This window comes from Xyrauchen texanus, chromosome 37 (assembly GCF_025860055.1).
Source record: "Xyrauchen texanus isolate HMW12.3.18 chromosome 37, RBS_HiC_50CHRs, whole genome shotgun sequence".
Taxonomy (NCBI): domain Eukaryota; kingdom Metazoa; phylum Chordata; class Actinopteri; order Cypriniformes; family Catostomidae; genus Xyrauchen; species Xyrauchen texanus.
This window is the reverse complement of record NC_068312.1, coordinates 33,733,127-33,757,827: the sequence shown is the minus strand read 5'-3', so window position 1 is coordinate 33,757,827 and position 24,701 is coordinate 33,733,127. Positions and strand designations below refer to the sequence as shown.

Here is a 24,701-nt window from a genome sequence, read left to right as displayed (position 1 = left end):
CTGGCCCGCAAATGCCATTCTCACGGCAATGTGCTTTCAGATTACGACAGTCCCGGTACACCGGACGCGGCGATCCCGCCTTCCGCCTGCCCACGACTGTCCCCCGGCCGGCCGACCGGTTCAGACGAGTCCAGAGGACGCCAATATCAGACCTCCTCCTCAGTCACGAACCCGCCCCCTGCCGGGCGCGCGGAGCAAGGTAAGTGCTTTGAGTCTATTCTCAGCACCTCAGCCTCAGGCCGCAACGAAGCCGCCCGACGCTGCATTACCTGTTCCGCCCCGCTGCGAGGCCCCGCCGGGTACGTCCAAAATACTCGTCCCTTTGGTGCCCCTAGCGCAGAGCTGGGAAGCCTGGCTTTCGCTTCCCAACGCATCACGCTGGCTGCACTGGACCATTCGACTCGGTTGCGCAATTCAGTTTGCCCGGCTCCCGCCCCCCTTCAGGGGCGTCCGCTTTTCCGCAGTACACGGCGAGCATGCCAGTTCCCTGTGCACGGAAATCGCGACCCTCTTAGCCAAGGGCGCGGTAGAGCCCGTCCCTCCAACCGTAATGAGGAAGGGTTTCTACAGCCCTTACTTCATTGTACCCAAGAAAGGTGGCAGCTTACGACCAATCCTGGACCTGCGAGTTTTCAATCGGGCCTTGTTAAAACTCCCGTTCAAAATGCTCACGCAGAGAAATATTCTGGCTGGTGTTCAGCATCTAGATTGGTTCGCAGCGGTAGACCTGAATGACGTGTACTTCCACGTCTCAATTCTGCCACAACACCGACCCTTCTTACGGTTCGCATTCGACGGCCAGGCGTTTCAGTACAAAGTCCTCCCCTTCGGCCTGTCTCTGTCCCCTCGCGTCTTCACGAAGGTCGCAGAGGCGGCCCTTGCCCCGCTACGAGTAGCCGGCATCTGCATTCTCAACTACCTCGATGACTGGCTCATCCTAGCACACTCTCGAGAGTTACTATGCACACACAGAGACCAGGTGCTCCGGCACCTCAGCCGCTTGGGGCTTCAGGTCAACTGGGAAAAGAGCAAGCTCACTCCGGTTCAGAGCATCTCTTTTCTCGGGTTGGAGTTAGACTCAGTCTCAATGACAGCACGTCTCACGAGCGAGCGTGCTCAGTCGGTGCTGGACTGCCTCGCTTCCTTCAAGCCAGGCACAGTGGTCCCTCTGAAACTTTTCCAGAGGCTCCTGGGGCATATGGTGTCCTCCGCGGCGGTCGCGCCGCTGGGGTTGATGCATATGAGACCACTGCAGCACTGGCTCCAGACTCGAGTCCCGAGACAAGCATGGCACCACGGCACGCAGCAGGTAAGGATCACCCCCGCCTGCCTCAAAACACTCCGACCCTGGACAGACCTCTGCTTTTTAGGATTGCCCCTGCAGCAGGTGTCCCGACGCATTCTGGTCAAAACCGACGCCTCCCGGTCCGGTTGTAAAGGGGCCCCGCTGCGTTGGCACATCAACTGCCTGGAGTTGCTGACCGTCCTTCTTGCTCTCAGGAAGTTCCTCCCGTTAGTTCGGGACAAACACGTCCTCGTGAGATCAGACAGCACCACAGTGGTGGCGTACATAAATCACCAAGGCGGCGTACGCTCCCGCCACGTCACAACTTGCCCACCGTCTCCTCCTATGGAGCCAGCAGCGACTCAATTTGCTGCGTGCCACTCACATCCCCGGCAAGCTCAACGTCGTAGCGGACACGCTATCACGACAACGCCTGCCCGGCGGGGAGTGGAGGCTTCACCCACAGTTGGTCCAGCTGATTTGGGAACAAATTGGCAAGGCCCAGGTAGACCTGTTTGCCTCCCAGGAAACCTCCCACTGCCGCTCTGGTACGCCCTAACAGAGGCTCCCCTCGGGACAGACGTGCTGGCACACAGCTGGCCCTCGGGGCTGCGCAAGTACGCATTTCCCCCAGTGAGCCTTCTTGCACCGGTGCTGTGCAAGGTCAGGGAGGACGAGGAGCAAGTCACGTTAGTGGCCCCCTACTGGCCCACTCAGACTTGGTTCTCGGAACTCAGACTTCTCGCGACAGCTCCTCCCTGGCAAATTCCCCTGAGAATGGACCTCCTCTCTCAGGGACGGGGCACACTCTGGCACCCGCGCCCAGACCTCTGGAACCTCCATGTCTGGTCCCTGGACGGGATGCGGAAGAGCTAGCCGGCTTACCGGCGACCGTTGTGAATACAATCAACCAAGCCAGAGCCCCCTCTACCAGGCACCTTTACGCCCTAAAGTGGCGCTTGTTCGCAGATTGGTGTTCTTCACAAACTGAAGACCCGCAGAGATGCGCGATCAAGTCAGTGCTCCTGTTCCTACAGGAGAGGCTGGACAGGAGGCTGTCCCCGTCCACCCTCAAGGTGTATGTTGCCGCCATTGCCGCCCACCACGATCCTGTAGACGGCAAGTCTTTGGGTAAGCACGACCTGATCCTCAGGTTCCTGAGAGGCATTCAGAGGTTGAATCCCTCCCGGCCAGGCCTAGTTCCCTCCTGGGATCTCTCGGTAGTCTTGGCAGGACTCCAGAGACCTCCCGTCGAGCCGCTTGAATCAATTGGACTCAGGGCCCTCTCTCTTAAGACGGCCCTGCTGATCGCGCTCGCCTCTATCAAGAGGGTCAGGGACCTGCAAGCGTTCTCTGTCAGCGACACTTGCCTGGAGTTCGGTCCGGCAGATACGTCTGTGATCCTAAGACCGCGACCGGGCTATGTGCCCAATGTAGTGAACCTGCAAGCGCTGCCCCGGGAGGAGGCAGACACAGCCATTTCGTTGCTATGTCCAGTGCGCGCCCTGCACATTTACCTGGACCGCACACAGAGCACCAGACGCTCTGAGCAGCTCTTTGTCTGCTTTGGGGGATGGCTGAAAGGGAATGCCGTCTCCAAACAGAGGCTCGCCCACTGGGTTGTCGACGCCATCACACTGGCTTATCACACCCAGGCCGTGTCCCTACCCTTGCGGGTCCGAGCTCACTCAACAAGGGGTGTTACGTCCTCGTGGGCACTGGCCAAGGGCACCTCCCTAGCAGACATCTGTAGAGCCGCGGGTTGGGCAACACCCAACACCTTCGCAAGGTTTTACAACCTCCGCGTTGAGTCGGTTGCGTCTCGTGTTTTGTCAGGTCCGAGCCCGTAGAACTCGGTAGCACATAGACCGACCGGCCGGGTGGATCGCTTGCGCCCAGCGCACTTTTCCTGACGTCAAGGTAAAGTAGTGCACCTTCTTCCCAGGGCGCCCCACTCCGAGTCGGCACCCTGGTCGATTCCTCCCCAGCCCTCCGGGTCCGCGGTTCAGCGGAGGAACTTGCCGACCCAAGCCACTGCGGGTACCCTGATGGCTACCCTGTACTGGTATAGGTGCTCCACAGGTAAGGCCTCCTGCTCGGACTCCCCCTGTGTGTAATTCCACGGTTCTGTCCCCTTACGAGCGGACCCCCGTGTCTCCCTTAGGCAGTTACAGCTGCCCCGGTCGCCGTGCTGTAGCAACTCCCCCCTTTTGAGGCTGGATCTACCACCACACCATACTTTCCACACGAGCCCTAAGACGGCCGTGTGACGTGTCTACCACTTTTCCTCCCCAAGAAAAAGGGCAGGTGTGGTCTCCGCAGGGTCTGGGTAAGACCCCCTTCCCTATATGCGTGTAAGGGCCCCGGCTTCTTCGACACAACGTGGAGAGAGCGACAGAAGGGGAACGTTTGGTTACATATGTAAGTGTCTTTCCTCCGCCATGTCGCTGAACCGAGCCACTGTTGTGGCCGGACCATTTCCGGCTCCTCAGAAAAATCCTGAATGAACTCCCGTATATGCGCCGCTTTAATACCCGTATGTCCGGGGGCGGGACATGCAAATACCGGCTGCCAACTCTCATTGGCCTTTTTTCATAGATCAGAGGTGGATATCGGCGCTCAAGAGAGACCCCTAGTGTCGCTTCTCAGACACAACGTGTCGTTCCCTCCCTCGGGGAACGGAGGTTACATACGTAACCAAACGTTTACATACACTTAGGTTGAAGCACTCCACAGATTTCATATTGGCAAACTATAGTTTTGGCAAGTTGTTTGAGACATCTACTTTGTGCATGACACATATAATTTTTCCAACAATTGTTTACAGACAGATTGTTTCACTTTTAATTGACTATCATATTTCCAGTGGGTCAGAAGTTTGCATACACTAAGTTAACTGAGCCTTTAAGCAGCTTGGAAAATTCCAGAAAATTATGTCAAACTTTTAGCCAATTAGCCAATTAGCTTCTGGTAGGAGGTGTACTGAATTGGAGGTGTACCTGTGGATGTATTTTTGGATGTACACAGGCTCAGTGCCTCATTGCTTGACATCATAGGAAAATCAAAAGAAATCAGTCAAGAGTCAAAATTGTGGACCTCCACATATCTGGTTCATCTTTGGGAGCAAAATGCCTGAAGGTACCACGTTCATTTGTACAATCAATAGTACGCAAGTATAATCACCATGGCCACAGCCATCATACCACTCAGAAAGGAGACGCATTCTGTCTCCTAGAGATGAATGAAGTTTGAAGTTTTTAGACAGGTAAACAGGTAGACAAGTATCTATATCCACAGTAAAAAAAAATCCTATATCGACATAACCTGAAAGGTTGCTCAGAAAGGATGTATATATACACTATATATATATTTAACGGGGTTTACATAGTTGAACAGAGAATGTTGGAAATTCCGATCACACTATTGTCATGCTAACATGTGTAATGTGTAATGTAAAAGTCTTTTAGCTATACTTACAAGTGTGATTTAAAACGTTTATTTTTTTACATGATTAAACATGATTTTAATATTCTGGTGCTGAACATTGTCCAACAGACTTCCATTGTAATGTCATTATATAATTTTTTAACATTATATTTTTCATACATTTATTTCACAAATGCTGTCGATAAATTAGTTAAACAATTTACCATTTCTCTGACACATGAGTGTCTTCCTGAGTATACTTTTAAGTCTCATACTGTGGGAAGCAATGTTTACATCAGTCCCTTATGACATAACTTTAGTCCACCAATGAGCTTAAGTCCTTTACGTTGCAATGGAAAAAAAACATTTGTGATTACTCATTGGCCATTCAAAGAATCACTTGACACCATCACTGTTCACTCCCGTGGCTACTTCTGCAAGGACTCGTTGTGTGCATACTGACCTGCCCATTTTCTACCACCCATCCATTAATGCCCTTTGCACGAACCCAGTCTTTCCCCATGTAGCCTTTAACGTCCCCTACTGAGCACCTCTCATTTGCATCCAGCGCTAACATCCTGCTAAACATCTCCATACACACAGGTGTGAACCTTTTCCATTGAGATGGCACAGAGAACTTCATTGGTTCCAGCCGCCAGTGTGCAAACTCCTCATAGAAATCATCAATTTCATTGCAACGTTCCCAAGGGAAGAAGCCTGTGAGGATGCAGAAAAGTAAAACAGCAAAAGCCCAGGTGTCTAGACTGGGCTCCACACTTAATGGAGGAGCTTTCACCTCCTTCTGGCCTTCCTCCAAGACTATGGCGCACAACTCTGGAGCCATGTATGGAAGCGTGCCTGATATGAAGCAGATAAGGGTTCCCCGTCTCTGGGTAAGGCCGAAATCAGCTAGTTTGACCCTCTGGCAATCTTTGTCCAGTAGCAGTATGTTTTCAGGTTTTATGTCGCGGTGGACCAGCCCATGCTGGTGGATGAACTCTAAAGCACTGGAGATTTGAATGGCGCAGCGTTTCACTGCACATTCTGGGATGCCCACCTTGAGAAAAAGACAAAAAAGCTGTGTCGATAAACCCTATAAAAGTAAGTTGTTAATTTAGAAGGACATTCAAATGTTGGACCTAAAGATTGTGTTCACAATGCATCTGATATTGATTGCATTTGAAAAAGTTAAGAACTTTTTTTTTAAATCGGAATCTGATTGGCTGGCTTTACGTAATATCTAGAATTCAGGATTCACAGGTTTACAAGTTTTGTTGCCAGGCTACAATGAACACTTCCAGGGAAGAACTAGTAGCTGGACTTGCAAAAGTTTGTGAGGTTTATGGCATCAAATCATGGAAAAATAGTCAAATGTTGTGTAGTGAGTAAAAAAGACATCCCCAAGCAAACCTGTAATTTCCACTTTGCTCTCAGAGTAAGTAAAAAGCAAAAATTGTGGTTTATCAGATGGTCCAATCCTGTCTATGTTGGCAGTTATTGGACCAAATTTCATGACTGTAGTCAACAGACTGGCTGTGTGATATCAGTACAAAGGTATCAGGTAATATTTGTCTGCTATGTCATGCAATGCTCTAAAATGAAAAAATGATGAACAAACTAACAAAGACCAATATTTCAAAACTTGTATTAATCTTGGTTAATCTGAATTAATCAAAATATAATTGTCCACTGTGAGTTTGTGTTTGTTCATGGTGCATTAACTAATGCTAATGTAAATCACTTTAAATTTTAATGTAGGAAATGTACAGTGCAGCCACAGGGGCGGTTCGGGTAGTTCGAAAAACTGTAAAATACATTTTCACATTCGGAATGTTCTTATAACTTCCCAGAGGACAGACAGACATACTACAGGTGATATTATTACAGTATGATCAAGTATATAAGTACAGTAATCAATTATTTTAGAAAAATATTCACTCAAATTCACCAAAATTATGTTTTCACATTTTAAAGGATGTGATAACTTTGCAGAGGATATATGAACTTACTACAGGTAAAATTATTACAGTATAATCAATTAAATAATTACAGTAATCAATTATTTTAGAAATAATCACTAAAATACACCAAAATTATATTTTCTCATTTTAAAGGCTGTATTTTTATTTATTTACTTATTTTTTTAATTTTAGTGATTAAGTAGTAAGTCCTTCTATCCTCTCAAACTGATATACTTGATCATACTGTAATAATATCACCTGTAATATGTCTGTCTGTCCTCTGGGAAGTTATGAGAACATTCTGAATGTGAAAATGTATTTTACAGTTTTTTTTCCCATGTATAACTTGCATGTGAATTGAATGAATGAGTGAACATCTGTGTTTTAGCGTAGTGAGTGGAGTTTTCAGACGGTCCCTTACATCTGCGAAACCGAATGTCGATTGTCAAACTTTAACGTGCTAAATCAGTGAGGCCACGACATCCAGCTGGATGGTGAGTATGGCGCGAAAAGAGCAGGAGAGGCGGAAGAGAAAGCAGGCAGCAGCGTCATTGTCACAGAATATTGAACAAAAAGACTGCCAAGCAGGGTACGGTTATTTTCTTGGTAAGCAATTTGACAACATTGTAGTAAATATTATCAATCCATCAAAAAGCGTGCTTGTTAAGATACCAGCAGACAAGTTAATCCAGCACAAGTAGTGCAAAAAAAGTCACCAAAATTAAGTATTTTTACTTCATAATTAAATACAAAATGAGGGGGAAAACTGCAAAAAGGTCCACTTTTTGAAAGAAAAAAAAAAAGAAAAGAAGAACCCTCCTTCCAATAGGCTGGCTACAGGCCTGGTATTAGTATCAAAATTGTCTCATGACAACATGTAACCGGTCCTGCTCAATCCACTCTGAGCGGGTTCCCAACCATCGTCAGCCGGCATGGGAGGCAAGCGCACCATAGACTGTAAAAAAAGATGGACGACGCCCCTTCGCTCTTTTCCATTGGTGAGAACTGAAGCCACCAGTGTCCCGATATGGCGCTGACATCTTGGGACTTGAGTCTGCGCAGTTGCGATTTCGGGACCAGACCTGCGCAGTAGTGAGCAGGAAGTAAAGCCACGAAATCAAGGCCCCGCCCTTACTCTCGCTGAATCAATCGCAAGCACACGCCCCTGCACTTTTGACGGTGTGAAATTATTAATTACAGAAATTTAGATATTAAATTTAAAGCTCCAATCTCCTCAGTCCTCCGAAGATCCCGAAAAAAAGTCTTCAGTGACTACTTCGCTCAGAGAACCTGTCAATCACAGCTGTCAATCATGATGTCACAGCACCGTTTTTATAGCATCAAATAACTAACTAAAAACAACCTTTTTTGAAAATAAACACTTGAAATTACATCAACGTGATAGAAACTACAATAAATGACAGAAACTATCTTTGGAAAAAGATATGTGAAGTGTAATTTAATTGTTTAGTTGGTCTCACATCCCGTTGAATAACATGGGGAGGCGGGGTTTATGACCTATACTAGGACCAGTCACCGGGGGGCGATCGAGACGTTTTGGCTTCACTTTTGAGGGCTTGTGCGGCACACTTGAAGCGCACTAATAATGAGGCTAAAGGCCTGTAGAGTCTGACACTAGTGCGCCTCTTGAGGCAAGGGGTGTGAAGTTTAAACACACCACACAGCTGTAAAGTATCAACTGGCTCCCGTTACAAACGCATTTACAAGGTGGAGAAATCGACTTGACTTGAACAATAAGGTTTGAATTTTATTCCCATAGTGACCAACCAGTCAACAAACAGAATTTAAAATTCTTACAATGTAGGCATAAACTTTTTGCTTGCCAACTATTTATTTTAAGAAAGGAAATGTCTGAAAGAATTTGGTTACTTCATTCAGATATCCTTATGCATTTCAAATGACTGATGTCTGTCATTAACTTGTAATATGCTTCCCTCGCCTCAAACCCCAAAGTTTCCTTTCTTCCGAGGTACAGGAGTTATTTTCATACTAAAATCATGGTTAGGGTTAGGTTTAGGGTTTGGGTAAGGGTTAGAATTTCTGGTTTGGATTTGTTTTGGGTTAGGGTTTAAACTTGGGGAGAATCGTAATAAAATTATTAGTTGGTTTGTTTATTATTCTCTATGGGAGTAATAGTCACGTTCTAGTATACGAGCCATTTTCTACTAATAATTACGACTTTAAGTTGTTGACTTGCTTTGAAACAAGGTTGATTTAGTATTCTCAACAACAACAACAAAAAAAAAAAAAAAAAAATATATATATATATATATATATATATATATATATTTTTAATAAAAATATAAAAATATATATATAAAAATATATATATATTTTTTTATTGTAAATTTTAATTAATAAGAATAAATGATTCAAGAAAGATCCAGCAGTTTTACTGACAGTTTTCTTCTGTGGTTTTTCTGAAGATTATATCGCGCCATGATAAATTAACCTATAATGTTCCATGAGTTTAGGTAACCCTGCTGCGTTATTGCCCTCTTAAATCTCTCCAGGCTTCAGTGCACCCAGCTTAAGGTTTCACAAGTTTTGCTGAAGTAACGAAGAGACGTGTCTGCTGACAGAGAAAACCAGCTGCTGTGCTCTTTTACTCGCGTATTACACCCTCCAACATTTCCTAGGAGGACATGTGAACATTACCCAAATATGTCAAGCATATAGTCTGCTTCTTATTCAGTCTGAAAAGCATGTGAACATGCCTAGCCTGTAAACGGGCTGTAGTACATACCAGGGTGGACTTGGAGTGACTTTAAGGATTCGGTGCCCATGGTTTATTGGTCAAGTTGGTCAAGTTGGTCAAGTTGCCGTGCCTGTGTATAACTACACTGTCAGAATGAGTCTTTAATCACATAAATAATGCTAAAACAATCAGGGATTAAAAACGTTTTTCATTTCGGTTTGTTCAGAAGTTCTGCAGACTCCTTTCCAAAAGGTTACCGGCTAGAACAAAATAATATAATGGTTAATAATGTTATTTTGTGCTAATGGGTGGGTGAAATACCAATTGTAGTGTTTCCAGATCTCACAAGAGAAACAAGCAACCTGGTCTGGAAAAACAAGCCCAAAATTAGCCACTTGCCACACCAAAATAAGCAAAAATAAGCAATAACTGTTTTTCCAGTTGGTAGATTTATCGGCATTAAAATCATAAAAAGCAGTTATGTATAATTTCATTTACAGATCTGCTTCTAAGTCAAAACCCAGCAGCATCAATTCTGCATTAATGCAACATATCTAACAGTAATTCAGTGAAGGCTTGGAAACAACTGAGAAAAGTACTTTTTACCTCTAATAATGTTTTCCTTGTATATGGATTAGCCATGCATGTATACTGTTGTATTTATACTGTACATCGTTGTTAATAAGGACATTTACAATGGACATTCAGGCAATGTGTAATGCAGCCGTTTCCTTCAGGATCCAAGCACGTTGAATTTTTACGGGGCAACAGGAAGTCATTTAGTTCCAAAAATGTACAGTGATAAACCCTTTGGCCTTTAGTTTCATGAAAAACTATTGAAGCACAATTAACCGGTTACCAGTTTTTCGAACAAAGTAATATATATATATATATATATATATATATATATATATATATATATATATATATATATATATATATACTATTTGCTAGCTGAAGATATGAAGTCATATTTATTCTGCTGCCAAGTATTGAGGCTGTTTGGCTTTATCTTTTCATGTTAATTGATATTCATGTTGCTTACAATGAAAGTGGTGAGATATAATAATTACTCTGAAAAATGTTTGATGTGGATGATCAAATAGTTCAAGAGCCTGGTGTTGGGCAAGTGAATCAAAGGACTGAGCTTATGATGATTGAGTACCAACCCGCGGCTGAATGATGGCAAAAAGGTCCCGTCCCACGACAAGCTCCTGGGCGAATCCGTAGTGCTCTTTTGACTGGAAGGCAATTCCGAACAGTCCCACGATGCAGGGGTGACACGACAGATGCAGGGAGATGCAGTACTCTCGCAGGAAGCCTTTCAGTTTGGTTGAGGATTTTGGCAACACTTTAAGAGCCATTGGTGTCCCTGCAACACAATAAGCAACGAAAAAGAAATATGATCGTTCTACTTTAGTGCTTTTGGATTAGTGCAGGTTTAGATAAACATCTCTAGAGATGCATAAAATGACGTAAAGTCATAACTTTTTAGTGGAAAGCATTCTTGTCTTGATGATATCATGGGAATATGGGCTGTTTGTGGGAGTACAAGGAAGGGAGGGAGTATCTGATTTACAGTGCATATCAGAACAGATCTCAATTATAATGGAATTTTTTTTCCATGGTACTTTGATATATGCCAAGGTACTGAATGATTCCCATATTCATTACACACCACTGTATTCACATGATAATTCAATGTGCATGAAATAAATTATGGTATTACCATGGTACCATATCCAAAACAAAGCACAACAAAAAAAAAAAACACATGGAAATACCATATTACTTTTAGGTAGTTTTTCTTTTTTTAATGGTGTTAAATGGTGAGTTTATGGATTTCTCCAACTTTTTCATTTGAATAATGAAATAAAAATAAAAAATGTCCCTACACTATAGAAATGAGCTCAGTAAAAAAAAACTGTGCAACATAAATCTAAATCAAAACATGACCATGTTATAAGTGTCAGGTCTGTATATTGTCCCTTTTACAGTGTATTGTTTCAAAAATAGCAAAACAGCAAGAACCCTACTTGCTTTTAAAAAGCAAAACGAGTGACTTCTTAATGCTAAAACTGCTTAAGTGTCCCTTGCATAAATGTTCTGGGTGACGTACCCTTGCAGCGGTGGGTGACCAGCAGAACTCGGCCATATTTGCCTCGGCCAATCTCTTTAATGATGTTAAAATGTTCTTTAATCTCTAGCTGACATAAACTCTGAGATGTCAACTTCATCAGCTCGTCTATCAGACTGCTGCCCTCCTCGATTGAGCCCAGCTCAATCATTGTACCATCTGTCCTATTGGAAACAAAGAAAAATCTGTAACACTTTAAAATTATGTTGTATTTGTTAACAACATTAGTTAACATTAACAAACAATGAACAATACTTTTACCACAGTTAGCAATCTTGGTTAATTCAAATTTTAACATATACTAAAAAAAATTTTTTTTATTAAAATTGGCATGCAGTAACATTAGTTAATGCAGCATGAACTAACAATGCCCACGAAAACATTTTCATTTGTATTCATTCAGATTTACTAAGATTCATAAATACTTTAAATGATTATTGTTCATCATGATACCTAATGCATTTACTAATGTTAACAAATTGAGCCTTATTGTAAAGTGTTACAGAAAAATCAAAGAATATTCAACACTTTCTGATTTATCATCCTTTTAGGACTGTGTGAACGTTTACAGGAGTTGAATATTCACAATAAAATTATTCTCCATACAAAATAGCAGTAATATAAACTTTCAAATTTACCAGGTACTAATTTAGTTTTGTCAAGCCACTTTTGAATACATTTATAATTCTAATCCTAATAATAATAATACCAAAAATACAATAAACAACAACAAAAATCCTTTGTTCCATTGGCAGTCATTTTTAAATAGAGGTATCCGTGCTGTTTTGGAGTTATTTTGTCATTTTAAAGTGGTCTTGTCTAGCCTTATTTACAGTATATGTATAATGTTTACATTTGTCTGTTTATGCTTAATACGCATGTACATGTTTGTTGTTTTGTATGCCAGTGCCAAAGGCAAATTTCCATTCTCTGGCAAACTGAACGGATAATGAAGTGTAAACTACACTAATATTTATACTTTGTGTTATTATGTGTAATATGAGCAACATGGACCTTCTAATGTAAAACTAATGTACAACTTAAAATTCCGCAGCATTCTTTAACCATTTGTGGGAAGTGGCATTTTACTGTAAGAGTATCATATATATATATATATATATATATATATATATATATATATATATATATATTTTTTATGACAAAATAGTTATTAGTATTTAATAGTAAACGGTTATGATTATATTTTGAGTGTTTGAAAGTCTTGTATGTTACATTACAGTGCCTGAGTGTTGCTGTGAACCACAGCCTGTTTGTGCGTGTCCACTTGTAAAATCCCACCACACTGTATCTGTTTGTCCACTTCAATCATCACAGTACAATCAACACATTCCCACTGATATTCTAAACACTTACTACATGCATTCCTGCTCATACCAAGCATGCTGTGCTTTCTGTATTCTGTATTCTGATACTCTGTGTGCATACAAAACATGTAGAAAACATAATACAGATTGTACTGTGTGGCTATTAGTCTTTCTTTCTAAACCACAAGTTGCACTGCATCCCTGGTCTTTCATTAAAACATATTATTTTCTGCTCGTTTTCATCAAGAAAACCACGTGTTAATCCAATTATTTATTTTGTGATGTTTCACTTAATGCCTTAGGTGTTCAAATTTAAATGTACAAAAAAATATTTTTTTTTTTATTTAAAAATAACATTTTGAGCAATCCCAAAAGATCTTCTGGAGAAAACCTTTAGAAAAGTCAGATACAATTCAACGTTCCAAACTAATTTGTACTGAAGCCCAACAAAACCTTCCACTAATATCACAATTGATATTATAATATTACTATACATGCACAATAATGCACAGGATTCAACTTTATCTACAGTGTACATCTGCCATTGTTAGCTGTGCAGTAAGGTCTCTCGCTCTCTCTCACCTCTATGCAGCTGAGCAAAGGACCAGGGCGCACAACCAAACAGCAATTGCACCAGTGCCGCAGCCGGAGTCAATGCAGAGTGCTTGTTGTGAGGACTCCTGTTCAGTGAAGAGTTTTGAGTGGAGCGTTCCTCTGAAGCTTTATATGGAAGAAGCACCCACTCTGGGAAGAGTTACACTTCTCTGGTGCTGACTCCACCTGTAGCCACATAAGTAAACACATACACTCCATTCATACACTATGTTCACACATGTTAGCTTACATATATCACACACATGTTCACCCTATATAACACATAAACACATACAGGACCTGTACATGCTAAGGCTGAGAGATTGTTATATACTGTAACATACAGTACGTAGATCACCACATACAGTATGTTTGCACATTCATACAAAACGTTTTCTGTAGTTTTTGCATGCAAACATCAAAAGGTTTATATGTTAGGTAGCAAGAACAGGCTCAATAGAGGTAGAGTTATTTATTGATTTGGCATTTAAAGCAGAACTTTTTGTGTTAGGGTCACACATGGGGTTGTATGTACCATCTCTGTACAAAGAACAGTTCATCCGTCTGATCAAAGTTAGACAGCATACTCTCTCTCCTGCATCAGATTCTATTCTTATCCCCCGCAGCACTTTCATAAAAGAGTCACTGTATTATTTAAAAAACAGCCATAGGTGAATTATGGACTGGGCCTCAAGACATCAGCCAGGAAGTTAAAGCTCAGTTGCAAATGGATCTTCCAAATGGAAAATGACCCTAAGCATACCTCCAAAATTGTGGCAAAATGGCTTAAAGATGACAAAGTCCAGGTATTGGAGTGACCATCACAAAGCCCTGACCACATTCCGATAGAAGATTTGTGGGCAGAACTGAAAAAGCATGTGTGAGCAAGGAGGCCTATAAACCTGACATTTACATCAGTTCTGTCTGGAGGAATGGGCCAAAATGTCAGCATCTTATTGTGAGAAGCTTGTGGAAGGCTACCCAAAACATTTGATTCAAGTTAAACAATTTAATGGCAATGTTACCAAATACTAACAAATGTAAATGTCTGACCCACTGGGAATGTGATGAAAGAAATAAAAGCTGAAATAAATCGTTCTCTCTACTATTACTCTGACATTTCACATTCTTAAAATAAAGTAGTGATCCTAACTGACCAAAGACAGGGAATATTTTCTAAGATTAACTGTCAGGAATTGTGAAAAACTGAGTTTAAATGTATTTGGCTAAGATGTGTGTAAACTTCTGATTTCAACTGTACAACAAACGTTAAAATGGTACTGTCTCTTTAAGAACAGTGTCTCTTTAGCGAACGTTGATTTGTTTCATTACCACATCTGTGCTGTGTGTTTGATTTTATCGGACTGTACATAACAGAACAGGTATTAAAAGAGATTTAAACCAATGAAAATAGATTGCTTAGGTCTCAACTTTAGAAGATATTTGGACCAGGGGCCCCAAAAGAAAATTGGCACCGGGGGCCTTGCTAGTCATAATCCGCACCTGAAAACAGATTGAAACAAGTTTAATAGGTTTAAAGTTAGTCAATAGAGCTTCAAAATCAGATCATAACATGTTTTAAAAAATGACTAATGTAATCACACTTTAATAAGCAATCAAATTATTTGACTGTTTATGATTAAGTATTATAATCAGTATTCAATCTAAATAATTTGCTCAATATTTCACTACATTAACTGCATTTATGACATCCTTCTGCAATTTCACAAATGTGAATCATAAAATTATCAGTTAGTAGACAAATGTATATTGGTTAAAGTTATTTGTTTAATTACATTTTTGATATTGTTGGCTTTAACTGTTTATAAATAAAATATTGCCTTGCACAAGAAGTTAAAGAGATCTTATTGTTAAGTTTATATAAAATATTTGTACACACACACACACACACACACACACACACACACACACACACACACACACACACACACACACACACACACACACACACATATATATATATACAGGGTTGGGAGGGTTACGTTTGAAATGTATTCCACTACAGATTACAGAATACATGATGTAAAATTTGTAACGTATTTCGTTAGATTACTCAAGGTCAGTAATGTAATCTAAATACTTTGGATTACTTCTTCAGCATTGGTAGATTTTTTTCACTTGTGTTGACTATAAAAACTCTTCCAGAACAGTAAGACAAAATACACGTTAAAAGTACAGTCTATGAAAAACAGAAATATATTATGCAGTGTTGTTTCTAAAACTAGATAAATCAAATTGATCTTGTTTTAAGGATTTTTAGATATTTTTACATGAAAAAAATACAAAAATTATTATGAAGAATATGATTTTTGCCCAAATATCAAAGGTCTTACTAGAAAAAAGAAATTATGATCCAATGTGAATTTTCTTGATAAACAAATATGATCGTGCCTGGTAACGTGAGCATGTAAAATGGCTAGAAAAAGCATTTTAGCTTAGCATAAATCTGACAATTTACACAAGGTTTATGTCTATTTCTTCTGCTCCAAACTTACTTCAAACTTACAGCTTAAGTAGTTGTTGGGGAAGCAACTTTGAAACTGCAGCCTAATGTACTTAGGCCTATCGAAACAGGTCAATTTACACCAAAAAGTGACAACTTTGTCAAACTCAAAATAAAAACTGAACTGCAGGATTAGAGTAATTATTTTGTTAACATATTATAGTTAGTCTAACATTATACCTATGTATGTTATATAGTGACAAAAAATACCAGGACATAAAATGTATCAGGTAATTGTTTTTTAACGGTTCATTTAAATTAACCTCCCAAACTAATTGGTTCACTAGATTGAATCCGACTGCGTCACGAAGAGTCGACGATATAGGTGAGTGTGTTTTGATTAACACCTCAGTTTGCTTGAGTGTAAAGCTGTGCATGCAATATAACGATTACTGAAAAGCTACTAATTACTTTAGAAAATAGCTGAGCTACTGTCACACAATTAAAATTTGTGTTTTGTAGCGTTGCAAGTTTTAGTAAGACTAGTTACTCCACAACACTGCTGTCATCAGTAATGAAATAAAAATGTGCTAAATAGTTTACTGTATTACTGAATATCCCTCTGCAAGGTGTCTTAAGACAGTGTGTAATTTAATGGTGGATTCAAGTTTACGAACAGGAAGGTCATCAGCCCTTATTAATCAGTCATATTAGCATCCTGTTTGACATTGAGTTGTGTCATAATTTAGACCTTTTAAGCAGAGGGACAGTTGTGGGCACCAGCGTGACATATCCCGTGAGATCATTGGGAATGGAATTACAGATCAGTGTGGACAGACTGTCAGTCAAACTTGCTGCTAAGGCTGAAACATTATTTCCAAATATGCTTCACATGCAACTGCATGCAACGTGCTACTTGTCATTGATCACCAGTGGTCTAGAATGGAGTTACAAATTAATAGGCAAAAACAAAATAATGGTTTGAATGAGATAATCTTACTTACAGTTTTCATTATTGTGCTAATGATAAAAAATAAAATGTTTAAATGTAATTTCATTAGATAAAAAAAATATCAAACCAAGTAGCATTTGTTTTAAAGGGGCCATGACATGCCTTTTTTAATTATTTTAAAATGTTCCTTGAATTTCACTTATAATATTAGTAAATATTTCTTTGCACAAAAAACAAACAAACAATCATATATTTGTAAAAAAAGATCATTTTCCACACTCATTCTGTCCCTCTGTCAGAAATGTTCAGTTTTGGTGCTGCTTCTCCTTTAAGACTTGACAGTAAATGCCCACTGTTAGGATTTGCTCTCTGCTCTCGACTGACCTGTTCTCTCTCTCTTTGCCATCTCACTACTCACCACTACTGGAAGGGACTACAGAAGTGAGAAGGTAAAGTAGGAGTTGATGTGTTGTTTTGGAGGCGATCAGATGTAAATATCTATCACAATGTGACATCACAATGTGGAGGATGTAGAGAACGAGTCGATTTGTCAGCTTGGTTTCAATTTATTTATTTTTATATTTATTTATTTGTTTTGCACTGAGGAGGAAGTTTTGAGTTCTAAAAATCACAATATTCCTTTGTAATAAAATTACCTCTCATATATCAAAAGTTCAAGAAAATGTTGATAGCACAAGCACACTTATCAACCAAAACATTTTATGGAAAAAACTGTGATAGGTTGTAAAATATAAATGGAAAAAATGTTTGCAAGCTTTCTGTATGTCTTGATGTTGTGACTTAAGTGTCCAAATACTTTTCGGGGCAATTATATATTATCTTGTAATCCAAGATATTATAAATTTTTTCATTCAAATCTATCTGCAAGAAGTCAACGCTACTGGAATAAGACCATTATCTTCCTTAAAATCCAGTGAATTTTTATCAGTTGATTGTTACGCACTCAAACTAAATATTTCTGCCTATTTTTACGAATTTGCATTTCAATTTAACAACACATTTTCATCAAATGTAGTTGTGTAATGTTTATTAAAATGAAAAAATTAAGAAAAAGTTTTTATTCGATTTTTATTTGATTTCATTAAAGATTACAGATGAAATGCACAAATAAAAAAATTTGCATAGCCTAAAATGAAAGAACTCACAAACCAGAACATTCTATCCAATGCACAACAGACATAATATAATGAGGTGCAAGTGTAAATTCTTTCAGTGTGTGACCAAGTAAGTGTGACTTCTGGCCTGGGGTCTGCATATTGGAGCAGATTAGGACACGGAAAGTAAAGGGGATATTTTAGCAGAGATGGGTTTTGATCCTGAGAGGATATAGAAGGTGCAGACAGCATTTTGAGATATGGTTTCAGTTGCAGATGCCAGACGCATGTCTGTGTGTGCCAGTGCGTGTCTATCCGTCTGTCCTCTCTGGTGATGAATTAGTAGGCAGGAGGTCTCGTAGAGCCCTTTTTTTTTTTTTTAGAAACGATGGTTTCAATAGATGCTATTCTTATAAGCTAATTACTGTCCCTGAAAAGCACTCTTTGATACAGAGCTCAGGCTGGATTTTGGGTTGGACCGTAGAGCGTGTTGAAGACGGATGAATATGACACTAATGAACAAGGTGGTTTCATTACCATCACACATGCGGTAGCGGTTGAGATATGTGCCAAGTGGCCTTTCCCTCATGAACGTTTATGGTAATTCTTGCATTGTGGCAACACGCTCTTAAATATAAAGGGATTTCACTGTTTTTTTCGGAGCCCATTCTTTAGCATGAAGAAGGAGAAGAAGGGCGAATCTGCTTCAGTCGTTGTCGCTGCAATCTATTCAGAAAAATGACGATTGTTTGTAGTGATGCAAATAACTGTGGGTATTATGTACCAGTGTATATTCCCTCAATCCATGTAAACTATTTAGTATGTAACTACAATTTCATACTACAATTCCACCACAACACTGTAATTATTGTAGTTACTTTAACTATAGTAAAACCAAAGAAATATTGCCACCAAAATAAGAAACCCAAAGATATTGTGATCTAAGATCCTCAACAAGTTCCTGCACCTAAACTGAGGAAATAATTTCAAGACCTGAATCCAACATACAGTCGCAGAAACATTTACATCATGCAATCTGATCTAAGGATTTTATGTGTGAGACAGATTTTCTCCTGTGCTAAGTGTACAGAATTACAAAGCACGAGCCCCCCCCCCCCGCTGCCAAACCCAGCTGGAGAATGGCAGATATGATGTAGTGGGGTAGCAGCAGAATTAGTCAAAGTTGTAAAATGTGACAAGAATGTTTGAAACTTCCCATATCGTCCTATCTGCCTTGCATATACACACACACACACAAACACAAACAAACAGACGGCCTCTAAATCCCCCACTCTAGTTGGTAGGGAGCATGATATAAAGTGTTTTGTCAACAAACAGAGTGTCTCTGGTAGCAGAGTGTTGTCTTACATAGAGGTTTATATCAAATCTCAGAATGGTGTGATAGCACAGACAGCAGTCATCACTTCTAAAAAAAGTCAGGGAATGTCTATCTCCCTCGAGTCATTTAAACAAACAAAGAACCAGCAATGCAAGCCAAACAAAGCCGGATAATGTTCGCCCTCTGTGCCCTGCAATGCCTTCCGCAAAATTCTGTGCAGTGACATGATTGCATGATTTATATAAAGAATAAAGCACAAGCAAGGAAGCAGGTATGAATACTCAGCGATACAGATTCCAAGACACAGTGTTGAAGTGTAAATGTTGAATCAGATTTCACTCATCAACTTTCACAAATCAAAAGAATAATACTTTTATTTTGAAACTCCAGGCAAATCCAAAGGGTTCACATACTTTTTCCTACAACTATGAAATAGTTCACTGTAAAATATGGAATTATGGATCTCACCGCGGAATATAAGCGGTAATTCTGAACTCACTATTGTGACTATTTCTCTTAATTGCATTTATTTCACAATTCTTGCATGCATACTCACTCACGTCTTCATATTTTCCAGTTGCAACATTGTTTCTTGCAATAGTGACTATATATCTCAGAATTGCAAGTAAATATCTTGCAGTTGTGACTTTATATCACCATAGTCACCATACAGTACTAACGTCTTAAAGGTCAGGCCAATTCTTTTTTATTTGTATAGTGCTCTCCTCATCACACATCGTTTCAAAGAAACTTTACAGCAAATTATGCTGTAACAGAAAATTATGCTGTAAAATTTAAAGTCCTCATTGTGCAGTTTAAATGAAAAACACAAATGATAATCATGCCTTAAAAATTACTGTCTTTAGGCCCCCTGTGACCCCCTGGGAGGCAGTGGTGGCTCAGTGGTTGAGGCTCAGGGTTACTGACCAGAAGGTTGGGGGTTCAAGCCCCAGCACCACCAAGATGCCACTGTTGGGCCCTTGAGCAAGGCCCTTAACTCCAGGTTGCTCTGGGGGGATTGTCCCTGTAATAAGTGCACTGTAAGTCACTTTGGATAAAAGCGTCTGCCAAATGCATAAATGTAAATGTGACCAAGCCAAAGGCGAATGTGGGAAGGAACACAAATCTCCATAAATTGTTAGATAATGGAGAACAAAATTACATTGGAAAAAACCAGGCTCAGCTGGGGGAGCCAGTTCGCCTCTGACTATATAGCGTGAATAGAATATCAATATTAGTATTCGATGTTTAGTAAAAGTCTTGTTTTATGTAAATGTAAAAGTAGATGTTGTTGGGAAATGTCTAAAACTAAAGAATTTTGAATGAACTGTACGATTAATGATTAAAGTGTCTTGAAGTCCATTCCGAATTGGCTGCGAAAATGCATGTAGATGAAGTGTCCTTTTTATTTGGCTGATGAAGACTTTAATTGGCATTAATTTATTGACTATGCATTCCATTTTAAGAGAGTGTAATCCATCCAATGACCAAGATACAGGTAGAGATCTGCGAGGTTTGCCTCGTAGTCCGGCTGGAAGCTAGTGGCAGTTCATTTCCGGTGAAGTCCATCCTCAAGGTGCGTACACACTGCCAGCGACATCGCGCGTGACAGCAACTCCATCCCATTCATTTTCAATGAGAGCACAGCGACTTCCGGCGACACGAGCTGTCGCGACCATTGGCGACTAGATGTGGGCGTGTCCAGCGACGCGACAAAGTTGAGACAAGTTCAACTTTATTCAAATGAAGAGCGACTAACGGAAGCGACAGCCAATAGGAGAGAACACGGGAGAGCTCACGTGAGCCTGCTCTCTCTCTCTCTCTCAGCTCCTGCAGTAACGGAAAGATGGATGAAAGGCTAATTCTTGCTGTTAGAAATTTTCCAGTGCTCTATGATATGTCTCTTCCCACGTACAAGGACATTTTTAAGAAAAATACTGCGTGGAAAGGTGTATCTGAGATCGCGGGGATTTTATGGACCCAGACAGACCGGCATTTGCATTTTCGCCGCAGATAAACAGCCGCTCTGGCAAAAAGCACACCTTGTTTCTCATTCATGTTTGATATAAAGCATTTTATGTACTGATTACATTTATATTTAGTCTTATCCCTCCAAAATATTTGTTTTTAGTGGCAAGAAAAGAGATTCGCTGTCAACAGCAATGGATTGACATCCGTGAATGTCATTTATAAACGTTACTAGGCAACCAGTAGTGGGAACACCCACTAGCGACTTCACCGCCAGCCACTGGCGACCTGCAGCGAAAAAGTCGCTGGCAATGTGTACGCACCTTTAGTGCAGGCAGTGGACAGTGAAGCATCCCTTGTTGTACAGTTGGAGTTGGCAAAAGTTCATCCACTGTGAAGTCCATCATAATAGACTGAAGTGATGCAGACAGTGATCATCGAAGTGTCCCTCGATTTCAGGTTGGCACAGGCTGCAGTTAGTAGCCATTGCTCAGCGACACAGCGGTGGAAGTGGGACTTTGGGCTGGACCGGAGCTAGATCTAGCAGGCTCTGGTAACCTGTATACTGAGGTTGAGACAGGGAAACAAATTGAATAATATTAATTGTATTCTCTTAGATTTCTTTTGCTTATTCCTAACTTTTAAACAGAAAGAAATAGTCATGGTTGAGTAGTATTTTTGAAATATATTTAAAAATGTACACTAACACGAGATGAAGCCTCTATTAATATCAGTATATTCCCTTCAAGAGCGCTGCCATGTTGAGATTGTACATGTTTGACCAGCCAATTATTAATTGCTTTATCTTCATAATCTCATGTAACTGGCTGTTTTTATTCGTTAATAATGGATGGATTTAGATCGGTAACTGAGAACTTCTGTTTTTGTGTGATGATACAGCTTTGTTGCTAGGTGTCAATGCAACATAAACAAAAATTTTACTAAGTGAACCATTAAGAGTTGTCCCATAACCTTATTTTAGGTTTGAGTGAATTTGCTGTAGTGTCACTGTGTTGTGGTTTTGAGCTGCATGAAAATCGTATTAAACATATTATTAAATCAGAAATGGATTTTTACGAGTTTTGTCACTGCCATTTGATCCATAAGATTGACCAGCAGCACTGGTAAATATTTTTAGCAAGCAGCTAGTGAATGTTATGAGCTTGGGTAATGAAGTGTGAAGATCCGTGTGTGATGACAGCTTGAGTACAAAAGGACAGCTCACATTATTAAAGAGAGTGCTTTATCTTTGAGAGTAAAACCTGCATTTGCTCAAACACATCATGATGGTGTTGATGACATTGAAGTATCCAGTCACAGTGGCATTGTGTGATTGTATACTGGTGTGAAAAGTAGTTTACAGTTCAAAAGTATTCGAGTGCAAATAGTCACATACTTGCAGTACACGTTTATGAAGATTGAATAAAACTGACATTCTTAAATGTTCTACCTGAAAAATATGAGAATGTTATGTGATGATAGTTTCATTTAATTTCAGTTTATTTAATAAATGTGCATTTTTCCAGTAATCTTGAAATTGATTATAGCAGAAATAACTATTACTTCAAGAGTATTGGTTGTCTTTAGTTTTCCATTTAGTTTGGCAGTCTTGGCAGTCTGCTTGAAAGCTCTGCGTGGCGAGATCAGCTATGTTTGTAGTATGGTTGTATGTCATGTGGCTGTACCTTCTAGAACTGCTTTGGACACCAGTGAGTGACTAGAAAATGTATTTATATGTGTATCAGATTTCACTATCACATAGAAGAGTTTATGTACAGTTAAAAGTCAAGCACATAATATGTTTAATAGCTTTAGTGATATACTGTATCGTGCCACATATCTTTTACAGTGCAAACATTTTAGGCACTTGTGAAAAATGTCTTCAAAAATAATGACATAAATAGTTTTCTTGTATCACTTAATGTCAAACAAAGTCCAGTAAACATAAAAAAGCTAAATCAATATTCAGTGTGACCACCTTTGCCTTTTAAACAGCACCAATTCTCCTAGGTACACCTGGGCACAGTTTTTCTTGGTTGTTGGCAGATCTATTTATCTATCTATTCTATCTTTATGTAATCTCAGACTGACAAAATGTTCATTAAGGGGTTGTTGTGGGGGGCCATGACATATGTTGCAGGGCTCCCTATTCTTCTATTCTAATCTTTTCTATTTGCAAAGTTAATGTTTGGGAGTCTAACATTTATATTTCTAATTGACACTTAAGCTGAAGATATAAATAAACATCATAAGGCAAATGCTTATTGTGAAAAATTGTATGTGCCAAAGACTTTTACACAGTACTGTTATATAGGCAACAAGGTTGGAAAAAGTAAAAGGATGATAATTATTTATATTTTTTAACTGCCTGTGTTAATGTTTTGAGAACGAGCAGCACAGCAGACTGAACCCAAAATGAAACCCTTTCAAACACAACGGAGGAAATAAAATGACCACAGCGTCCTCTAGTGGTAGAGGATGAGATCACTCAAAAAAAAATATTATATGATTTAAACGTTTTAATCACAATTCCATCAAATTCAATTGAATAAGCTTAAATCAAATAAAACAATTGTATTTGTATTAATTTAATTTTGTTTAACATTACACAATTCAATTTGATGGAATTTTGTAGCGGGGGTCATCTTAGTAGGATTTTGGTTTATGTATTTTTGATTGCTTAATTCAATTTAATGGATTTTTTTATGAAATTGAAATGCTTAAATATTTTAGTGTACCTTGCTGGAAAAAAAGCATCTTAAACCAATGTATGGTGCTTTGCTGGTCTTGATGGCCACCAAGCTAGTTTCTGCTGGTCTGGTTTGATAGTTTTATTCTTGATGGTATGAGGGTTTTTGGGAACTTGTCAGCTGGTCAGGCAAGAAGACCAGCTGGCTGTCCAGCTAGACCAGCTAAACCAGCTTAAACCAGATAAGATCAGCAAACCACCTTAGGCTGATTTAAGCTGTTATTTATTCAACAGGCTATGTGTAAATACTGCACAATCCCATTTGACTGAAATGACTTATTTTGCCTGTACAAAAAAAGCTGCATCCTTGTTACAATGTTAAAAATGTGGTCCTATTATATTTCTGTTCCTTATACACTGATCAGCCACAATATTAAAACCACTGACAGGTGACGTGAATAACATTGACTATCTCATTACAATGGCACCTGACAAGGGGTGAGATACATTAGGCAGCAAGTGGACAGTCAGTTCTTAAATTTCATGTGTTGGAAGCAGGAAAATGGGCAAGCGTAAGGGTCTGAGCGACTTTGACAAGGGCCAAATTGTGATGGCTAGATGAATGGGTCAGAGCATCTCCAAAACTACGGGTCTTGTGGGGTATTCCTTGTATGAAGTGGTTAGTACCTACCAAAAGTGGTTAAATGTAGGCAACTGGTGAACCGGC

The 24,701-nt window shown here is 39.9% G+C and overlaps 1 protein-coding gene across 1 annotated transcript; it reads right to left on the bottom strand.

Moving 5' to 3' along the window:
- Positions 1-4,778: 4,778 nt before the first annotated feature.
- LOC127631213 (serine/threonine-protein kinase SBK1-like) lies at positions 4,779-13,533 on the bottom strand. The gene is made up of 4 exons (XM_052109261.1): positions 13,436-13,533; positions 11,511-11,692; positions 10,561-10,763; positions 4,779-5,768 (listed from the first exon to the last, which is right to left on the bottom strand). The coding sequence occupies exons 2-4, from the start codon at positions 11,677-11,679 to the stop codon at positions 5,121-5,123; spliced, it is 1,020 nt and encodes a 339-aa protein (XP_051965221.1). The 5' UTR covers positions 11,680-11,692; positions 13,436-13,533; the 3' UTR covers positions 4,779-5,120.
- Between the last annotated feature and the right edge of the window lie 11,168 nt (positions 13,534-24,701).